General features: G+C 34.6%; 1 protein-coding gene across 1 annotated transcript; it reads left to right on the forward strand.

Moving 5' to 3' along the window:
• The first annotated feature begins 10,574 nt into the window (after nucleotides 1-10,574).
• Nucleotides 10,575-11,519, forward strand: LOC141552910 (olfactory receptor 1Q1-like). Its single transcript, XM_074284826.1, has one exon. The coding sequence runs from the start codon at nucleotides 10,575-10,577 to the stop codon at nucleotides 11,517-11,519; it is 945 nt and encodes a 314-aa protein (XP_074140927.1).
• The last annotated feature ends 11,141 nt before the right edge of the window (nucleotides 11,520-22,660 follow it).

The following is a 22,660-nucleotide window of genomic DNA, read 5'->3' on the forward strand; positions in this document are numbered from 1 at the left end:
GGACAAAAATGTTCTTACAACCCTGTCCAAAGATTCAGAGAATAATAATGTACAAAGTGTCATCAAAGCTTCTTCCTCCCAGTCTTCCTTTATGCATATCCAGCTTTTAAAATTATCTACATAATTACTTGGTCCTAAAATTTTTAGATGGGGCACAGGTCTTACACACACACATACACATGCACACACACATATCTAAATTATTTTATTTTATTTTTAAAAGGAAAAGGAAAAATCTTATTGATTTCAGTAGTTAAATTTTTCTTTGGTGCTTTAAGGATTGAAAATGCTTTACATACATCAACTTATTTGATTCTTACAACAACCTTATAAGATTGGTGCCATTATTATCTTCATTTTATAGATAAGTGAACTGCACTTGAAAGGGGTTAAATGACTCACCCAGGATCCCAGAGCTGGTAAGTATCTGAAGCTGGACTGGAACTCAAATCTTTTTAAGTTCAGCACCCAATCCACAATATCATCTAGCAGCCTCTGTATTATAACTTAATCAAAAAAGTAACTAAGCATAATATTTTCACTACATAATCTTATTTTTTTCTGCCTTCATTGCATTCATAGACATTGTTGTGATGGACAGCTCACATACATACATGCATGCATACACAATATACACATATACATACACATATGTATATATACATACACATAAACATATGTGTACATAAGTGTATGTGTTGTCATATCCAGTATATATTGCTTTAATTTTGTTTTTTCACTTTCTTTCATCTTGAATATCTTTGTGCACTTTAGTATTCTTCATGTTTGTTATTTGGCATAGCAAAAAAAATATTCAGCTGCATTGATATACTACATTTATTTAGCTATTTTTCAATCATCAAAAATATGGCCTATTTCCCCCTTTTTTAACTATTACAGATTAAGCTATTATGAATATTTTTGTAGCCATTGGTCTTTTTCTCTATTAATAGCACCTTTAGGTTATATCACTAGCAGTAAGAACACTGGGACAGAGATTATAAATAACTTTGTAAATTATTGTATATTACAAGCTTATTTTCCAAAAACATCTTAGAAACTTACAGTCTTATTACTATTATAGAAGCATATTTGTTTCTATGCAGCCTCACCAAAATCAAATTTTCTTTTCGGAAATTTATAACAAGAATGAAGCTTAGGGTATTATCAACCTTTTCCCAATATAGACATCTCTTTTTCCAATTTGGAAGTCCTGTTTCCTGACCACTGCTCCAGCTAATATTTTATCAACTCATTTTATCTTTCTTTCTGTGGCTCTGTGTCTTTCTCTTTCTCTTAATCTCTCTGTATCATATTACCATGATAGTCAAAGTTAATGCAAAGGAGATGAAAGATACATAGTAGATTCATCTCCCTTCCCCCCAGTTAGGGACTTATTTATAAGTTCCAGATGTTGTGGGAGAATCTCTTTTCAAATCATCAAATCAAATCAAGTCTAGATTTGTTTGACATCATAACCCCAAATTTTATATCTATGTCTATAATTCACTTTGTCTGTTCTATAAATTATAGGATCTAAGACTTGTCAGGAAGGCCCAGCTGCTTTCCCTAAATATCTTTCTTCAGTTTATTAATGCCTGAGATACTGCCATTAGAGAGACCTATATCTTTGGCTTAAAGAATTATCCCCTGTAAATAATCCTGAATTAAGCCTTATTTATTATTCACAGTGTCAAACTCCAAACTACTTAGCCTGACATTCAAAGTACTTGAAATATCTAGCTAATTTCCCTTTGTAATCCCCACAACATTTACTCTATACTCTATCACTTAAAGGACATCTAGGTAGTACAATGGGTAGCATGCCAAGCCTGGAATCAGAAAAACCCTATTCATAAGTTCAAATCCAGTTTGAGATATTCACTAGCTATGTGACCCTCGACAAGTCACTTAACCCCATTTGCCTCAGTTTCCTCATCTGTGAAATGAGCTGGAGAAGCAAATATCATGCCATTGTACTATCTTCACCAAGAAAATCTTAAATGGGGTCACAGAGTCAGACTCAACTGAAAAATCACTTAACAAGAAAAACTATCACTTCAATGCATCCTTTAATCAGCTCTCTTCTCTGACATTTCATGACTCTGATCTCTTTTGGTTCTTCTCATACCTGTGTGATCAGTTCTCTTTCTTTCCTGATGGACCTTCACCTATATCATGTCTAGATACAATTTATTATTATTATTAAATGTGGGTGTCCTTCAAGGCTCTGTGCTGGTCTCTCTTTTTCTTTTCTCTGTGCTTTCCAACTTGGTGGTTTCATAAGCTCTTATGGAAGGATTGAATTATTATCCTGATGCACATTATTCCCCAATCTATTTATCTATCCCAAGTCTTTTAGGAGCTTCACTTCCACATCACCAACTTCTCACTGAATTTTTAAACTAAATGTCCTGTAGGTATCTCACATTTTGAAATAGAAATTATTAACCTTCCCTCTTCTGAGCTTCCCTATTAAATAATATACACAATGTATATTGCAAATGCAAATGTAAATGCAAATAACAATCATAGATTAATAAAAATTTAATGTTGAAAAATTATAAAGAACAAATTTGTCCCCAAGGAAGAGATTTAAGGTTTCCCCATCAACCCCACTACTTTTGCAGAAAATAAGGTACATAGAGTACTGCATATGATGTTATAGTTTGTGATGTGTTGATCAATTTTACAGATATTTTTCTCTTCTTCCTCTATTTCTTTTTTTAATTCTTTCTTTTAAAATAATATTTTCAGGGAGGGAAAGAAGAATAATGTAAAAGTGTTATAGGCAGTATTATAGTATTATAGGTTAATAGTCATCATCATCATCATCATCATTTACATAATGCTTTAAGATTCACAAAGAAATTGAAAAATGTTTTATTTTAATTGCTGTAGAAGATAAGTACTATTATTATCTCCATTTTGTGGACAAGGAAATTGAGGTCAATAGAGATTAAATTATTTGCCCAGGGTCACACAGCTAATAAGTTTCTGAATCTGGATTTGAACTGAGGTCTTTTTGACTGCCAATTTAATGCTCAATATCTTGTGCCACCTATATATCCATAAAATTCTGCTTGAAAAATCACTTTTGGAGGAAAGATAGCTTCTCTGACATGCAGAAAAGAAAGAATTTGGTTTAAAAGTACACTGGATTTGGGAAAATAGATAGAAATCTTCAGGGCAGAGAGACTTTTAACTTTGATTTCTGACCTTAGCTGTAATAGCTAGACTCAATCTCTGTTGATCCTTGTGATTCCATCTAGAGTCTGTACTTTATTCCACATTATCTCTATAGTAAAGAAGGTTTTTACATACAAAGTAAGAACAATGGTCTGGTATGGCCAGCTCTAAATGACTTTGCTATTCTCAGTAATACAATGATCCATGACTACTCTGAATGATTTATGAAGAAACATCCTATCTATACCTAAAGAAGGAATTGATTGTTCTGAGTACAGATTGAAGCATTCTCTATCTCTCACTTTTTAAAATTTTATTTTTCTTGAGGGTTTGTATTTTAATTAGGGTAAGAAATCTGTTTTCTTTTACAATATGACTTTTACAGAAAAGTTTTGGATAAAAAATAAAGCCAATTAAGAGTGAAAAAAGGAAAGAAGCTTTGTCATCCTTTAGAGCCACTAAACTATGCATAAGGATCCCTAAGGATACATATTGACTTGGAAAATCAGCTAATAACCCTATCTATGTATTTTTATTTATTTTGTTAATTATAATTTAATTTAGTTTGGCAGCCAGAGTGTGGTAGTCCTCATGTGCCCTGCATATTTGACCCATCATTTCAAGATTATTGTCTTTGGAGTGTGGTTGCTAATGTCTCACTCCAAGGGATGGCAGGAGAGATAATGAGGAGGAGATTTTGTCTACATCTCTAAGGACTCAAATTTAGGAATGTTCACCTAAACCCTTGGGATATTTGAGGAGTCAAAGAACTATTTGTGAAATAAAGGCATCTTTACTTTCTTATTCCAAAGTAAAATTCTAGGTGGCTATGACTGAATTCTTAATGCCACTGTATGGTAACTCCCTTGTAGGATGCTACAAGCAGCTGCCTAGGTAATGAACGATGTCAGTAAAAAAAAAAAACCAAAAAAACAAAAAACAAAAAAAAAACAGCTGTTCTGGATGTCTAATCCTAGGAGTTGCTGACAAAGGCTTATGTGAGTCTCCACTAAGGAAAATAATGGAATTTTTGATAAAGTTTCAGTTTTAGCACACTTTGAACCAACCTCCTCTAGCCCAGACAGGGAACAACTCCTTCTGGAATCTCACTGATTCCACATTCATTGCCACTCAATTCTTTCCCAAGATAGACATTTTTCTTTTTCAGAGCTATATTACTGATCTCTATGAGCATATTTCTCATCATAGAACAATATCAGGTTTCTGAAGGTGGACAGAATGAAGTAAAACTCAGACTAGCAGGAACTTCGTAGTAGGGTAAGTAATCATTCTTTTAATACGTGCTGCACAACTCTTCTAGGATGTCTGATGCATGACTTTAGCCTTAATTCTAACCTGGTTTTCTTTATGGTCTTAAAAGGGTGACCTTTCCCAGAAAGATTCCTATGTCATTCTCTATCCAATATTTCCTATAAACTTGTCTTTAGGAATGTCTAGTCATTTATACTAAAGTATTCATTTCAGTTCAGTATTAGGAAAAACTTCTGAACAGTTTGAATAAATTAGAATCAGAATGTCTTGGCTGATAAAGAGCTTCTTATCACTGGAAATCTTTAAGTAGATGATGAAACTCCAGAACCTACTATATTCATCAGTGTAATCACTATCACTTTCATCCTTTCCATATCCATTGTCCTTATGCTTCCCAATACCACCATCACTGTCATTGATAGCATTTTCAATATTGCCCCACTGAAGGTCTATGTTATGAACTAGTTTGGAGCACTTGAAAAGAGTATTGAGGTAGAGATTTGTGACTTAGGTAGGACTGGTGCCTTCTGTGGTCCCTTCCAATTCAGAGATGCTATAATTATATATTGGGATAAAATGTAACCAGGTAAAAGAAACTGAACAAAAAGGAAGCAGAGTTAATGATGGTATTTCAGGGGATAGAAATTAAGTGCAGACTTGCAGTGAAATGGTGGAAAGGTTTCCCAGAATACATGAAATCTACCTTTGCTTACTCTTAAGGGTGACCCTGGCACTTCTTTGATCCTCTAATTCTTAATCCACTACAAAGCACAATTCAGAGGATATTTTAGGGCACTTCATTCAAGATTCCAGCAACCTCAGAGTGTATGTCTGGGGATAGAGAGAAGAAGGAGTGTGTGAAAGGAGTAACAGCAGCTCAGTTTCCCCTCTTTTTAAAGACTAATATGGGGATAAGGCCAGAGGACTTAGTGACTTATGTCAGAGGGAATAGTTCAAGCTTTAATGCTTCAATGAGACAACCACAATTGTCTTATACTTTTTGAAATGTTCTTATGCTGAGAGGCAATAATGTTTGTGGAAAGGACCCTGGATTTGGAATAAGGAGGGGAAGTCCTTTTCAAATCCCGACTTTGATAGTTTAAATGTAAACAAACTTCTTTACTTCTTTAATTCTTTACCCATGTCTCAGGTTCCCCTTCTGTAAAAAGGGAGATAATAATATCCTTATATTTTGCAGAATTGCTATTAGCACCAAAATGAGAATATATCTATAATCATCTATCATGTATATACATGCATGTAAATATATGTATGCATGTATTGCTTTACAAACTTTAAAACACTCAGTAAATTTCTGCTTAAATTCTACATTTTGTAAGAAACCTTTCCCATCCCCCTTAATAATAGTGCCTTCCCTCTGTGATTTTTCTTCAGTTTATCCTATATATATCTTACTTGTACATAGTTGTTTGAATGTTGTCTCTTCTATAGACAGATCTCCTTGGAATCATGGTACATCTTTTGTATTTCTTTGTCCCTCCAGGGCTTATCATAATGTTGACATATAATAAGTACTTAATGAATAGTTGACTTGACTTGACTCAATAAATATCTTTGCTCTCTCACAAAATTCTGAGAGATAGGCAGCGTAGGACAGAAACTTTTCGCTCTTATTCCTAGCACATTTTTAGTTTACAGGATAGTTCTCAGTTGGGGAAAATAAATAATGAGTTCTATGAAGGGGAAATATGCCTTTAAATTTGAACTATTTGAAGTTATAATTATGTGAAACATAATTCTAGCTCAATGGAAATATGCTAAACAAATTGAAATAATGTGTTCACTTATTGTGATTCATTATTTGTCGTAAAAGGGGCCTACATATTCTGTTCCTAGTTTTAAAAATACAATATTTTCCTCATGATATCTTTGTGAGATAGGTAGTTCTAGTATTATTGTTTCCTTTTCATAGGTGATGAGATAGGACTCAGAGATGAAGTGAAGTTTGAAGAATTCTAGATCTTGAAGAGACCTTAAAGATCAAAAAATCATTGAATTATAGATCTAAAGTTGAAAGAGACCTCATAGACCATCTAGTTCAATATACTCATTTTACATAAGAAAACTGAAAACCAGAACAGTTAAGTGATTTCTCCAAGGTCCCAAAGGGAGTAAAGAAGTAGAATTTGATCATAGGTTGCCAGACTCCAAAATGGATAAGATATGAACAATGAAAAACTATTAATGATATTGAGGGGATCATAGATTTAGAACTTGAAGAAATTATAAATGAGTACACATACTAATAAGTATCTGAGGTACAATTTGAACTTATATCTTCCTAAGAACACTCCATCCATTGCATAACCTACCTACCTAATTGAAAAACTTTTAAGAATCATTTCAAATCATTCAGGCCCCTAAATTTAATATTGTAATCAGTGATTTTCTTTCTTGTCTTCCCTAGATCCCCAAGCCCTTCTATCTTTACTCAAGTGAGAAGTAAGAAATATAAAATTTCAAAGAAATTCTTTTCATATTTCATTTATACATTTAAAATTTGTTATAAACTATTCATTATGCCTATGTAAATAGAAAAGAATCAAGAATTAAAATAAGATCAATGTTTTCTTTATTGTAGCTTTGCAAAAATAAAAGCAAAGGGACAGTGAATAACATCTAGTCCAATTCCATCATTTTACAGATGAAGAAACTGTAAGAGAGAGTAACTGAGACTCAGAGGATATTAAAGTTCTTTGCAATCTTCAACCCTAATCCCTTCATTTAAAGCACCCTATTCACAAAGGACATAAGACCAGAAAAGATCTTATAAACTGTTAGTAGACCTGCTTTCTTTGGTGGATAAGGAAATTAGATGAAGTGACTTGTTCAATATCATAGAACTTCTTGGTACTTATCACAGCATCTGGAACATTGTAGTAGATGATAAATGATTACTAACAGAGCTAGTAAAGGGCATAACTGGGACAAGAACTCAAGATTCTTTGACTCCTTGTTTATTACTCTTTTCATTGTATCAGGATGATGTCTTTCCCTGGCTAATGTCCTTATGTGGATGACATTATCCCCTTCCTTTTCTGGACTCCCATTCCACCTCATTACATCCCCAAGATGCTAACCTCATATGCTTTATAACAGGGCTTCTTAAACTTTATCTGCTCATGACTCCTTTTCACCAGAGAACTATTTACATTATCCTGAATATATAGGTATATAAAATGGGTAGGCAAATCAAACACTTACTAGTCTCCAAATTCAGTTAGAAAACCCCATATGAAGTTGTGAATTGTGGTTCCTTTCTCCTGCTTTTCTCCTAAATGTAGGAGGGCAAAATCCCAAACAAGACATTCTGTAACTGTTTTTTTTGGTTTATCTGCCTCATCCTGGGGAATTCCTTTCCCATAGTTATATTTGAAATACCCATGCCAGTTGCCCTACAGTAGCTGGCAACTATGAACCACACCTTAGCCCACACTATAGGTCCACACTATCAGGACACCAAGAACATCAGAAGAGAAGAAAATATCTTGATTTGCTAAACCTTCTACCCATATCCTCATAGCCACTATACTCAAGTTGAAATTTTAACCATATTTAATCATCTAAAGGATTATTTTGCAGAAATGTAGTAGAGTTATTCTGTCTAGCCCCAGCTAGGCAGAAACAAGACTAATGATTCAGAATCACAGAATACAGAATTACAATATTCAACTCAGTATTTTAAAAGATATAGAAAGTATAAAAATTTTCTAACAAAAGGTACAATGGAAAGGCTGGCCTGGTTAGACAGTGAGTTTCTCCTCACTAGAAATGTTCAATAACACTGGAAGATTATGTAATTGGGTTTTTGTAGTGAGAATTCCTATCCAAAATGGGAGGTGAAATTAGATGATTTCTAAGGGCCCTCACAACTCTGAAATTTTATTGTTTAGGTTTTGAAACACTACATATTTGATTTGGGGATTCAAAGAAGATATTCATAAAGGTAATATAATCACTTATTAATCATCATTATCACAGTCATCATGTTGAAATCGTCTACTATAGCTGAACTTTAAAAAAAAATCAATCTTCACTTAATCATACAATAATAAAGTGAAAATTCTTTGGGGAATAAGGCTGTGGCTACCTATGGTTTGTAGTATGAGAGTCAAGTTGGAACTGTGGGGCAAATAACTACTTCAAATGAATATTTAGCCTCATTAAATTCTAAGGGCAGTACTAGGCAGAATAGTATATAACACAATCCCTAGAAGTACACAGTCTGCCTTTGGAAAAAATCTGATCTTCAATTGAATCTCACTAGACTTTAATTACTGTGTCTGTGTCCCTTTTGCTGATTACAATACACCAGGATCATTGGTTTCAATTCAGGTGACTTAGCTATGAAAAATGAAAGATAATATGAGAGGGTACCCTAAATGAAGCAAACTTAAAGGAAGTATCCCAGAAAGAAGAATCAGGAGAGTGTTTGTGGGGCAATAAAATTTACCTGTTTATAGGTGATTCATATTGTGAAATAGTGGAGAAGTAAACTACATTACGGAGTTCCTGGAACATTCATATTTATGAACATTTATAAAATAATTATTGGTTAAATTATATCAAATATTTTAGACTAGATAAAGTAGGAAGTGCTATATAAAGCCTTGAATTATATTGTGATGGAAAAGATAGAGTGATACAATATGGATGATACTTCAGTGTGATAGAATTAGAAATAATTGAATGAATGAAAGAGTAATCATTAATGTTTCTTTGTTAACTAGAAAGTAAAGTCTCTAGTAGCCTCACAGTGATATTTACAGTATTTTTATCAATGACTTAGATAAAGATATAAATGAAATGCTTATCAAAATTACAGGTGGCAAAAAGCTGGGAGAGATAGATAGTTAACATACTAGTTGGAAGAATCTGTATTCAAAAAAATAAGATCTTTACAGGCTAGACTATTGGACCAAATTGAGCAAGAAGAAATTTAATAGTGATAAATGCAAAGTTTTATCATGTGGGTTCAAAAAAATCAACTTCATAAAATGGATATTAAAAAGAGCTGAATGTTTTAATTCAATTTAATTTTAATTGTGACTCCAATTTGTGATGTGGCAAATAAGAAAATAAATATATTTTAACACACATTAAGAAATCCATTGCCTCCAAAAATGAATAGACAATAATATTTCCATACTATAACCTGTGTTGTATACCATATAGAGTATTTGCCTATGTGTGGACAATATATTTTTGGTAGGACATTGATAAAACTGAAAACTTTCAGGGCAGTGAAATTCCTTTAGTTCATGCATAGAAACATCAACTAATGAAACTGGAATGATAATCCCAGAAAAGAGAAGACAACGAGGGATATGATAACTGCCTTCAAGTATTTGGAGGGTTGTTATATAGAAGAGAGGTTATATTTGTTCAACTTCTCCTCAAGAAAGAATGACTAAGGACAATGAATAAGAGTAGCAAAGATACAAATATAGACTTGATAAAAGATACAAATATAGACTTCCTGGCAATGTATCCACTATCTGTTCTTTGAATTTAATGTACTTAAGACTATAATGTACGAAGACTAAGCTATAATAAATAACTCACCTAAAAGATAGAAATATGAACAATCCAGTAAAAATGTATAAATGCTCCAGAAAAAAATGAGTATGCATATTTGTACTGTTTATCTCTCAAGTCTGTAATGTTCTACCTCATTATTTTTGCTTCCTAGAATCTCTTTTTCTTTCAAGCCTCTGCTCAAGTGTTACTCCCTACATGAGGCTTCTCATGATCCACCCCCAGCTACTAATGTCCTCTCATTCAATTCCCTTGCATTTATTTTATGTATAATTTCTATCTACTTATATTCATGCTATCTCTAAAATAAAATGTAGATTTCTGAGGATAAAGACAATTTCATTTTTAAAAATTTTGTTTTCATGGCATCTAGAAAAGGACGTGTCAAATAGTAAGGAATGAATAAATTGATTGAATATGGCCATGTAAAGTTGTGGCTGATAGGTAGATAATTACTTCAAGCAACCTCCAAAAGAAAGGGAAACCTTCCACTTTTTATTGGCTATCAGGAATGTGTGGCTGCCATATTTTCTTTATTGCCATCCCTGCAGGTGATGGAGAGGACCAATTGGACCAGTGCCTCCTACTTCATTCTCCTGGGGATTTCTACCCACCCTGAAGAGCAGATTCCTCTCTTTGTCATCTTCCTCTCCATGTACATCATTAATGTGTATGGAAACTTAGTCATTATCATGCTAACCATTTCCACAACTCACCTCCATACCCCCATGTATTTCTTCCTCAGCAACTTGTCCTTAGCTGATATTGGCTTCACCTCCACTATTATTCCAAATATGCTATTTAACATCTTCTCAGATATGAAGACTATCTCTTACACTGGCTGCCTGATGCAGGTATACTTCTTCATTAGTTTTGCAGCTATGGAAAATTTCCTTCTGGCAGTAATGGCATATGATAGATATATGGCCATATGTCATCCTTTCCACTACCCTGTGGTCCTGACAAGGAGACTATGTGCTCAGATGATAGCCTCTTGTTATATTCTCTCCCATTTCCATGCCTTGCTACACACCTTGCTCATGACCAGACTGTCCTTCTGTGCTAACAACCAGATCCATCACTTCTTCTGTGATCTGTATCCCCTGATGAAGATCTCTTGCTCCAACACCTACATCAATACACTGGTAATTCAAACAGAAGGAGTAGTCATCATCAATGGGGCTCTGGCCTTCATCATTATTTCTTATGCCTGCATCATCTCAACTATTCTTCAGATTCCTTCAACCACTGGTAAGTGGAAAGCCTTCTCCACTTGTGGATCACACCTAACAGTAGTGGCTATATTCTATGGGACACTTACTTGGGTCTATTTTCGGCCCTTGGCCAGCTATTCAGTGGCAAAGGGGCGCATTGTGACAGTTATGTACACTGTGGTAACTCCCATGCTAAACCCCTTCATTTACAGCTTGAGGAATGGTGATATGAAGTCTGCCTTCAGAAAATGGTGGAATAGAATATGGTACTCAGGTCTCAAATAAACTCCCAGGAGTTTATTTGTTATGATGAAAAGACTACTGTAATCCCAGGAGACCTGGAATCAAATTTAACTCTTCTCTTGACATTCTATGCACCTTTGAACAAGTCACTTCTTTCTAGGCCTCAGTTTCCTCATCTGTCAAATGAGGTAGTTATAATAGGTAAGCTCTCTAAACCATTGAAACTCTCATAGCTTATGAGTTCATGACTTGGTTTTGTAAATCCTCCCAGGGAAGCTGGGAAAATAGTTTGAAGAGTCATTATTGCTTGGGGTTTGGGGGAGGATATTTGCATTTCTAGTTTCTAAAATTCTAAATATTCTAACTTCCAAATTCTAGAATTTTAAAATAAATCTGATTTTCTGGTTTCTTGTTCTAAAATTCCTAAGACTTAATATTTTAAGAGACCGAAGAGGACATATCCTGATATAAAAGGATGTTACTCTTTGATGAAAAGAAAAATGCCATTTCTTTGGCAGGTACAAAAGATTAAAAAATTCTTCCATTCAACTTCGTTAAATGACCTAGACATTACTGGTTTTAAAATGATGGATTCTGGATTTAAGGTATAGATTTGGATCATGGAAAGTGCTGTACAATTTCCAATAAGTAAATTGCCACATTTATCCAATTCTGGACCCAACTCATTACCTATCTGCAACATAGATGTACCAATTGACTAACTCTAGAGATGACTCACTTAACTGAATATCAGGCTCATTGGATAGAGTTCCAGGCATGGACTCAGGAAGACATGAGTTCATATTTGTGCTCAGGTTCCAGACACTCACTAGCTATGTGATCCTGGCAAGTCACAACTTCTGTTGTCCTTAATGTACTGGAAAAAGAAATGACAAATGACTCCAGTATCTTTGCCAAGAAAATCCCATATGGGGGTCACAAAGAATCCACTGCAACTGAATAAAAAAATGACATGGGTATTATATTTTCCTTATCTACTTGGGTTTTTCCTATGCAGCATTGCTAGGTCATTCTCTTTTGAGTGGCCTCATATTTCATTGACAAGGCCATAAAGTATACTGGAGAAATTGATAAAATCAGCATAAAATCATCAGATAATAGAAGCATCTGGAAAATTTGGATAGGAAATCCCTCTTCCTCTTGTAATTTACTCATGAAATTCTCCATGTAGTAGGAGTAATTTTGGTGAACATATGCATTCTGGGATATGTTTTATACCTTGGTTGATATTGATGATCAGAAGAATATTGGACAAAATTATATATGTTGTTGCACTGAATTTTGCATGATCTGAACATATACTTGGAAAATATCTGAAGAGAGGTCTTTAATATATAGCCTTTAAGCTATATTTTCCTCATGAGGTCATACATATTTTTGTAATAAATAGTCACTATAGGAGGATCCTCTACAATTCTCACTTGACTGTATGAAGATATGTCCTATTTTCCTGTTTTCCCCACAACTAGTCCTTTTCCCTCTCTGTTACTCTTTATTTCACATTTGTTTTATATATGATTATGTAATTGTTTTTTCTCCAGACACAATGTGAAGTTGAGTGGGAGTAATCAAGGGTAGAGAGCGCTTATCTTTGTTTTGTATCCCCAGTACAATATATGGCATATGATAGATGCTTAAAACATGGTTCTAATTCACTGACTACTGTAGAGAATCAACTTGGAAAGTTTGACCATCTCCTTTCAATGTATTCATCCAAAATACTTAAAATAATTATAAGTAGCATTTAATACAGGTTTTCTAGAATTAAGAAAGTAACTATGTATTTAGTAATTACTGAAATATTGGTTATCTTTTAGAGAGTAATAGACATATGATCTTTAATCTCTTATGTTCTTTACTTGAACAACAATACAAAATTATTTACAATATAAGTTTTAAAGAGAAAAAAGAAAAAGAAAAAAATTATATATTTTATAGTATCAATAATTAAATTTATGTTTGTAATTTTTTTGCAACTGTGTGATTCTTAGAACTCCCTGTTCCCTTGTTGTAGAGGGTCACAATAAATGGGGAAACTCTGGGTAAGGTGTAAGACCCTTCAACCTGAGGGAACTTGCTAACAATGTCTGGTTTGGCTCCCTATCTCCCCTAAGAGTTCTCGGCCTTCCTGAGAAGTCAGAGGGTAGTGACAATCTGTGTTGTGATTGAAGCAGAGTGATACCAGGAGGAAGAGTGATACCAGGTGGTAAACTACATACAATAGCAAGTTGTTTATGTGGTTCCACATGCTCAGTATTTTTGTTACATTATAAAAAGGGGAAAGCCCTCTTGAAATAAATGAATCCCATTTTCCCACTATCTTCAGGAGTCCCACCTCAACACTTCTCCATTAGGAAGGTATATTTTAATCACCCCAGTGTGGGAACTCTAGAATGCACAGTACATTTTGTCACCCCAACTTGGGGGCTCTAGAATGCAGGACACAACATTTGGTGCCCAAACTTGGGGCTCTAAGTGAGGTCCTATACATATCAGCTCAACTGATGTGATTGGCCTAATTCGGTGGAGAAGTCCCCGTGACCCAGAAGAGTAAGTATAAAAATAGGCAAACAGGAAGAATCAGTAAGGGCTAGTCAAGTCATTTTTATTTTTCAACTGAAATGAGTCAAATACTAAGAAAAGAGCCTCTCTCCTGAGGAAAGTATGGAGCAGGCTTAGTTAGGTTAGCAGAGAAGCAAAGTTTGTTGGTAACTCAGAAGTAGATCATTGAGTTCTCAAGATGCTCTGGACTGCATGTCTCTATGGCTTTGCAAGAAGGAAAGTTAGGAACCAGAGATGTGGAAGTTAGTGGGAGAACAAGTAACTGAATACAATGGAGTAAAATTGGTTTTAAGGAATTGCACAAGTTTTAAAATACGGAAAGATTTTAACTTGGGCAGCCAGACAAGGAAGTATGAGGAGAAAAGTAAGGAGAGAATTGGTGCCCATATAATACAGCACCTGGGGCAGAGCTAAGGAAGTCTTTTTTTTTTTTTTTTTTTTTTTTTTTAATAATTTTACTGATTTATTTTGCTTGTTATTGTTCTAGAACATCTGCAGGGCAGGGCCATTTGGAGGAAAAGAGAGTTGAGTATCTTAAGTACTATTGCCTCAGACAGAAAGGGAATTAAGTACCTTGCTGATGAACTTGCTTTTCACTTTCAAAATTCATCTTCAATTCTCCCTCACTTGAGCATGTGCCTTCACCCTTAGGGTATTCCCTATCTCCTGACCCTCCTCCCTCAACTCTGCCTTCATGGGCAGGGGGAGAAGGAGGAGTAGGAGGGGCAATGACACCATTGGTACTGCCCATGAAGTGGTTTTGACCATCCCTTATGTCCTCATTAGGAGAAGCAGGGGCTTAGCTCCAGGACCCCAGGCAAAAAACACATGGGGCATGATGGCAACTGCTATTACACCCAGAGAGTCTTTAAGCTAGCTGGTGTGGGAAGGGGATTGCAATTAGGGAGAATAGAGTTGTATGCAGCTGGGACTACTGAGATATCCCCTGGAGAGGTGAAACCTGTCCCTGTCTAGCCTATAGATCCCTTTCCTCCACACATACTAGGCTTGACCATTTCACCTCCTGAGAGTGCTTACAAAACAGTATCTATCCGTATACTGATCTGGGAAACTGGAGAATGTTTAGCTAAGATCCCAGTCACTGGCCAAAGATTATGGCAAACATCTATATGTCTGTCATAGAAGGATCAATAGCAGCTGAACTTGGTGCTGCCCCTTTGGGGTGGAGGTTTGGGGATGGAGCAAGGAATTTTGTTCCTTTTTTAGTGTAAAAAAAGGTTCCCCATCAATATATGGGGAAAATATATCTTACAACAGTTAAGGAAACAATTAAGTACTCTGGTTTTTTAGGCAGGGCTGCTATAAAAAGTCTGCCAGCACTCTCACATGTTCCCATTCAACGGAAAATTAATACACCAGTGTGGATGGAACAGTGTTCCTTAATTAGTGAAAAAATTCAGGCTTACTGATACACATCCCTGAAATGCAATTTGATGATATTTATGCAGATTTTGACTCCCAACAACAGAATCCAGGATTAAGATGCTCCTCCAAAAATAAAAGAGAGGAGCCACAGATAATTCTAGAGAACTTCTAAATTTAACTTTATGTGTTAATTTTTTTTTTTTTTTGATGGAGATGCACTGGCTCCAGCAGACAGGTTTTATAACCCACTGGAAGGGCAGTGTTAAGTGCAAGCAGCTCCACTGTCTTTAGATAATCTTTAGATGATGTGGAGAGACCCAGAAAGTGGTGAATGTAAGGGACCAGATACATTAACTGCTTGGAAGAGGGTTAGCTTGTATCTCTACAGATGGAGAAGGAATCAGATGGTGCCAGTGAGCTGTATTCTCCTTGCCTATTGGAGAGAGACAGAGAAGATCCTAGAAACAAAGGAGAAGACCCAAGAAACATTGGGTGATTCCATCTCTCACTGTGCCCATCACTGAAGGAGCCTGTCAGTTAACCCTTTGTGTTCTCATGAACAACAGAAATAATTCTCAATGAGACTGATTCAGGACTTCAAAACCTGAAGGAATAATTGGATTCCCTGACACATGAAGAGATGGACAATAGATCACTTTTGGACTGTTTCTTGGCTGCTCTATGTGTGGTTATGAATTGATAGTTATTTTTTACACCTTCCTTCTGGGACACATGGAAATCTTTAGTATTTGCTTATTCATATTGTTTATGTTACTACTTGCTTGTATGATATCACAACTTGCCTGTATGATTCCTTCCATGGTAATGGATTTAACCACTGATATATACCTGGCTCAATTAAAACAAAAGAAAAGGCAAGATGTAGAGGGTCCCAGGCAGTGGGGAAATTCTGGGTAAGGTATAAGACCTTTCAGTCCAGAAAGAACGAGCTAACAATATCTGATTCTGCTCTCCATCTCGCCTAAGGGCTCTCTGCCTTCCTAAGAAGTCAGGGGGCAATGACAACCTGTGTGGAGATTGAGGCAGAATGATAGCAGATGGAAAAGTGACACCAGCTGGCAAACTACATGCAATAGCAACTTGTTTATGTGATCCTACGTGTGCAGTGTTGTTTTTATTACATTATAAAAAGCCCTTGAAATAAATGGACTCCATTCTTCCACCATCCTCAGGAGTCTCACCTCATTACTTCTTCACTAAGAAGGTATATTTTAATCACCCCAGTGTGGAGACTCTAGAAAGCAATGGTATGTTTTGTCATCCCAACTTGGGGGCTTTAGAAAGCAAGATATTTTAATTGCCTTGGTGTGGGGGTTCTAGAAAGCAATGGTATGTTTTGTCACCCCACCTTGGGGCCTCTAGAAAGCAGAACACAACACCTTATTCCTCTGCCCTTCTACCACTCCTATTACAGTCACTGAAGAAGCATCAGGAACCCACACTGGACTGGGAGTGGCTTCACATGTTTACCTATTTCAGGAGCTCCTGGGCCCAAAATATATCACCTTGTGGCAGACTATCTGCTGATGAGCTTTTTACATAGCTGTCCTTGAATATATATAGTCTGCAGAATCTGTGTGTACTCATTCTTATCACTGATGCTATGATGAAGCTAAAGTTTTGCAGCTACTGTCTTGACAATGTTATCTCAATAAATGACTTTGTTTTGAGTTAATTTTGTTCTCTGACTTTTTCCTAAAACAAAGAATCAATTTTGTAACATCTTCCTACTCAATGAATTTCAGTGGCTCCCTATCTCTATCATTTCTAGGATCAAATACGAAACCCTCTATTTGACATTCAATATCCTTCATAATTTAAATTCCCTCTACCCCACTTCTTTCCATTCTTCTTGAATCTCTCCCTGTCACTTACTATTTGTTTCAATTAACATTGGTCTCCTTGCTGTTTCACAAATGAAATACTCTATCTCTTGCCTTTAGGAATTTTTCTGGCCTTCCTTCATGACTAGAATACTCTTTTCAACATTCTATCTTCTGATTTCTCTGGTTTCCTTCAAGTTCCAGCTAAAATCTTATATTTTACAGGAAGTCTTTCCTAATGCCTCTTAATTCTAGAGCCTTCTCTCTCTTAATTATCCCCTATTTATTATATATGTAACTTGTTTGTACCTATTTGTTGCTTGTTGTCTCTGACATTAGATTATGAACTCCTTGAGGTCAGAGATTGCCTTTTGGTTTTTAAAAAAATATCCTCAGCACTTAGCACAATGACCAATATATTACTATTTAATATTAATAAATAATTAATAATTTATTTATTGACTAACCCATAAAGCTAAATGCATTAGTTGGGGAATCATGAGCAACAGTTTTAGGAATTTTAGGAACAGTTTTAGGAATACTGATACACTGTTTTCTGAATCCAGGGCACTAATCTTCTGGGGATCCAACCTGGGACTATGAGTGAGAGGTTTGAAGTATGAGCTTGTAACCTCAGGGGAACTACTACATAATAAAACCTTTGGTTGTAGTTCCATTTTTCACTATTGGGTAATGGAATTTGGTGAATTTTGTAATCCTTATCTTGTCAGATTGCTCTTCAAAAAACTTATTTCCAGTTACAGTTCTACCAACACCATGTGTAGGTCCATAAAGTCTCACTGACAATTTTATTTTTGGAAATTTTTGATTCCAGATTGTTCTTGTTTCTTATTCCAACTCACCAAGGACATTTCCCACTAATCCACCCAAATCTTTGGCAAAGAATCTCTTCTTTCCTTCTCTAATCCTCCTGCATTTGAACACAGTTTGACCTCTATTTCACCTCTCATTCCTTATTCCAATATTTGACTTTTTAGTTCCTTTAGTAGTCAGCTGTTCACAACTGGAAGAGATAACGTTTAGGCCATTAACCACTGACTGGCCACAACTAGTGGTAAGATATGAATCAGGGATGAAAGCTGCAATATGGAGGGCACATGAAAGAATTCTCTCTTAGCCAAGGACTTATTTGTAAGGCTGTCTATATAGAGCCCAACTGTCTATGTTGTGAGATTAGACAGGTGACAGGGAATATCTGCTGGACTGCTTAAATTTCCTCCAGGAGTCTATTGTTTTATCTAAATCTATAATTATAGGCAATTCTTTAGATATTGTCCCCTATTACGATGCCAGGAGCCTTTGAGTAGTTATACATTTTATTTTACATACTAAAGGAGGATCATCCAAAAGGTAGAAGGCAGAATCATATGTAGGAAAAACAAAATGATTGAATACAGATCCTGTAAAATCATAATTGGGAAATATGATTGACTGGAAAATTGGAATGCAGGACTAGCAACAATTCTTCCTTCCATCTTTTCATTATGAAAAGCTCATTGTTGGTGTTTACCTGTATGGCTAGTTATTGTCATAGCAATAACTGACCAGATTTTCTTAAAGGATAGCCATTGTTGGAGAGATAACAGACCAGACTCCTTGTATTCATCTACATCCTCCAAGGATAACAGATTTCCTTGACATAAGAATAAAAAAAAAGATTAACAGGAAAATTGAATTTATAAAATTAATTTAACTCAGAGAAGAAAGCTGAACTTATAAACTTATATGATCTTAATTCACACACAAATGCTTTGTATTCAAAGCACTGGTTTATCACCTCCATCAACAATGAATGAAAGACATACTTGAGATGAATTTAGGATAATCTTGATGGAGAATGCATGTGACAGGAACAAGGCATCACAACAATGCTATGTACAACTCTGTTTTGATAAATACTTTGTTAATGATAGTTACTGCTGTTTATAATTCTGTTTTGACAAATACCTTGTTATTGATAGTTCTATTTACAATCCTATTATTACTAGTTTAGATGGAACTGAAATGTGGAAGTATGGTATATACATTAACCCTGGAATGCACATAGTGCCACCTGGAGGTTGCTGGTGTTAATGCAACACTAGCTTAAAGAATATATAAACTGGTTCTCAGATTAATAAATGAAAATTGCAAAGCAAATTTTTCTTGGCTCATGGATATTCACACTGATTTACACTCTCAGTATTCACTGAAGCTGGACTCTTAACAGTGAATCAAATTGGGAGCAGAAAAGAATTCTGGATCATCTGGACTAGTAGCTTCTGAGAACTATAACAGCTGCTGAGAGGGAGGGAAAATAAACTCCATTTGACTAATACAGAACTATGTTTTACTTTATTTCACATATATAATTAGTATCATATTGCTTGCCTTTTCAATGGGTAGGAAAGGGCTGGGAGGGAGGGAGATAATTTGGAACTCAAATTTAAAAAAATAAAATTTAGTAAGTTAACTTATAATAATAAAAAATTATAATTAATTTAATAAGTTAATTAATAAGTAAATAAATGAATTTTTTAAATTAAAAAAAAGATTTGAGCTAGGAATTGGGAAAAACTAGGGAAGTCAGGAGACAGATGAGGAGGGAAAGTATCCTAGGAAGGGAGTACCATCCTGTGCAAATGCCCAGATTTAGAGACACTAATGTGATCCAAAAGAAGATATAAAGGATACTTCACTTTCTTCATTCTCCAAACTGTAAATTTCACAGAATAACTCAAACTAAAATCAAATTACTCTTTGCAGGCTATATCATGATTTTGATTCTTACTGAGCTTTTAATTCATTAAAATCTGTAGATCTTTTTCACCACAAAAACTAGTAGCTAGCCTTGCTTTCCACATCAATTGGTACAACTGATGTTCTTTAAGCCCAAGTGCAGGACTTTAAATTTCCTCTTGTCAAAGTTAATCTTCTAAATAAATAAATTCCTTTAGACAGAACTATCATTTTTATTGTATTGACTTGGCCTACCCATGAGCAATTGGTTTTTGGTCATTTAGATTTGACTTTATTTGTGTGAAGTGTTTTGTAATAGTGTTCTTATAGTCCCTGGGTTAGTGTTGGAGTATTTTATATTGTTTACAGTTATTATAAAAGGATTTTCTCTTTCTATCTTTTCCTGCTGGGCTTTGTTGATCATACAAAGACATGCTAAGATTTATGTGGGTTTGTTTTATATTCTGCAATTTTACTAAAGTTGTTCATTATTTCAAGTAATTTTTTTAGTTGATTCTCTAGAGATTTCTAAGTATATTATCATATCATCTGCAAAGAGTGATGGCTTTGCTTTCTTGTTCCCTATTCTAATTCCTTTTGAATTTTTTTTTCTTATTGCTATAGCTAACATTTCCAGTACTATTCAGAATAATAGTGGTGATAATGGGCATCCATGCTTCACCCCTGATCTTTAATAGGAAGGCTGCTAGCTTATCTATAGAAAAGAAGATATCTGCTGATGATTTTAGAGAGATACTACTTATCATTTTAAGGAAAGCTTCATTTATTCCTATGCTCTCTAATACTTTTAATAGAAATAGATACTGCCAGCAAGAGATACAAAGAGAAATTCCATTTAAAATAACTGTAGATAATATTAAATATTTGGGAGTCTACCCAAGGCAAAGTCAAGAACTATATGAAGACAGTTACAAAATCCTTTCCATGCAAATAAAGTTGGATCTAATCTCTTGGAAAAATATCAAGTGCTCATGGGTAGGCTGAGCTAATATAATAAAAATGACAATACCACTTAAATTTATCTACTTATTCAGTTCCATACCAATCAAATTCCTAAGAAATTACTTCACAGAGCCAGAAAAAATAACAAAATTCATATGGAAGAACAAAAAAATCAAGACTTTCAATGAAACAAAGTGCAAATGATCTAAAACTATATTATAAAGCAGCAGTCATCAAAACTATTGGTACTGGCTAAGAAATAGAGTAGTCCATCAATGGAATAGGTTAGGTTCACAGGACAAAATAGTCAACGACTATAGTAATATAGTGTTTGACGAACCCAAAGACCCCAGTTTTGGGGATATATGACAAAAAATGTTTAGTAGTATTCACGTATGAATCCATCTAGTGCTAAGGATTTTTTCTTAAGGTATTCATTAATGATTTATTCAATTTCTTTTTCTAAAATGAGATTATTGAGGCATTCCATTTCATTATCTATTGATCTGGAAAATTTATATTTTCATAAATATTCGTTGTTTTGCTCAGATTTTTATTTATTGGAATATAATTGGGCAAGCCAGTTCCTAATTATTGTTTTAATTTCCTCTTCATTCATTCACCAACCAAACCCAGTAGGAAGAGATAGAAAGAGAAATCTCTTTTTAAAATAGTTGTGGAGAATATAAAATATTTGTTACTTTACGTACCAAGACACAGTCAAGAACTGTATGAACACAATTACAAAACACTTTTTAACACAAAGTCTGATATTAACAATTGGAAAAATGTCAATTGTACATGGGTAGGCCAAGCTAATATAACAAAAATTATAATTCTACATAAATTAGTCTACTTATTTCTTTAAGCTGCCAAAAAGTGCCAAAAAATAATAAAAAATTTCATCTAGAAGAATAAAAGATCAAGAATACCAAGGGAATTAATAAAAAAAGGCAAAGGAAGGTGGCCTAGCCATACCAAACCAAAACTATGTTATAAAGCGACAGTCATCAAAACTATTTGGAATTAGCTAAGAAATAGATTAGTGGAATAGGTTAGGTATACAAGACATAATAGTCAATAACTTCAGTAATTTAGTGTTTAATAAACCCAAAGATTCCAGCTTCTAGGACAAAAACTCACCATTTAGCAAAAATTGCTGGGAAAATTGGAAAATACTATGACAGAAACTAGGCATTGATAAACACTTAACACTCAAGAACAAAATGGGTCTATGATTTAGACATAAAGAGTGATACTATAAGCAAATTAGGAGAACAGGGGATAGAGTATCTCTAAAATATGTGGAGAATGGAGGAATTTGTAGTCAAAGAAGAACTAAAGAACATTATAAAATGCAAAATGAACAATTTGGATTACATTAACTAAAAAAGATTATGCACAAACAAAACTAAGGTAGCCAAGATTAGAAGGGAAGCTGAAAGCTTAGGGGAAAAAAATTACAGCCAGTGTTTCTGATAAAACCCTCATTTCTAAAATATATAGAAAACCAATTTAAATTTAGAAGAATAAAAATAATTCCCCAAATGATAAATGGTCAAAAATATGAATAGACTTTTTCAGATGAAGAAATTAGAGCCTCTATGTCATATGAAAAAATGTTCTAAATTACTCTTTATTAGAGAAATGCAAATTAAAAACAACTCT

The sequence above is a fragment of the Sminthopsis crassicaudata genome, chromosome 2, assembly GCF_048593235.1.
Source record: "Sminthopsis crassicaudata isolate SCR6 chromosome 2, ASM4859323v1, whole genome shotgun sequence".
Classification (NCBI taxonomy): Eukaryota; Metazoa; Chordata; class Mammalia; order Dasyuromorphia; family Dasyuridae; genus Sminthopsis; species Sminthopsis crassicaudata.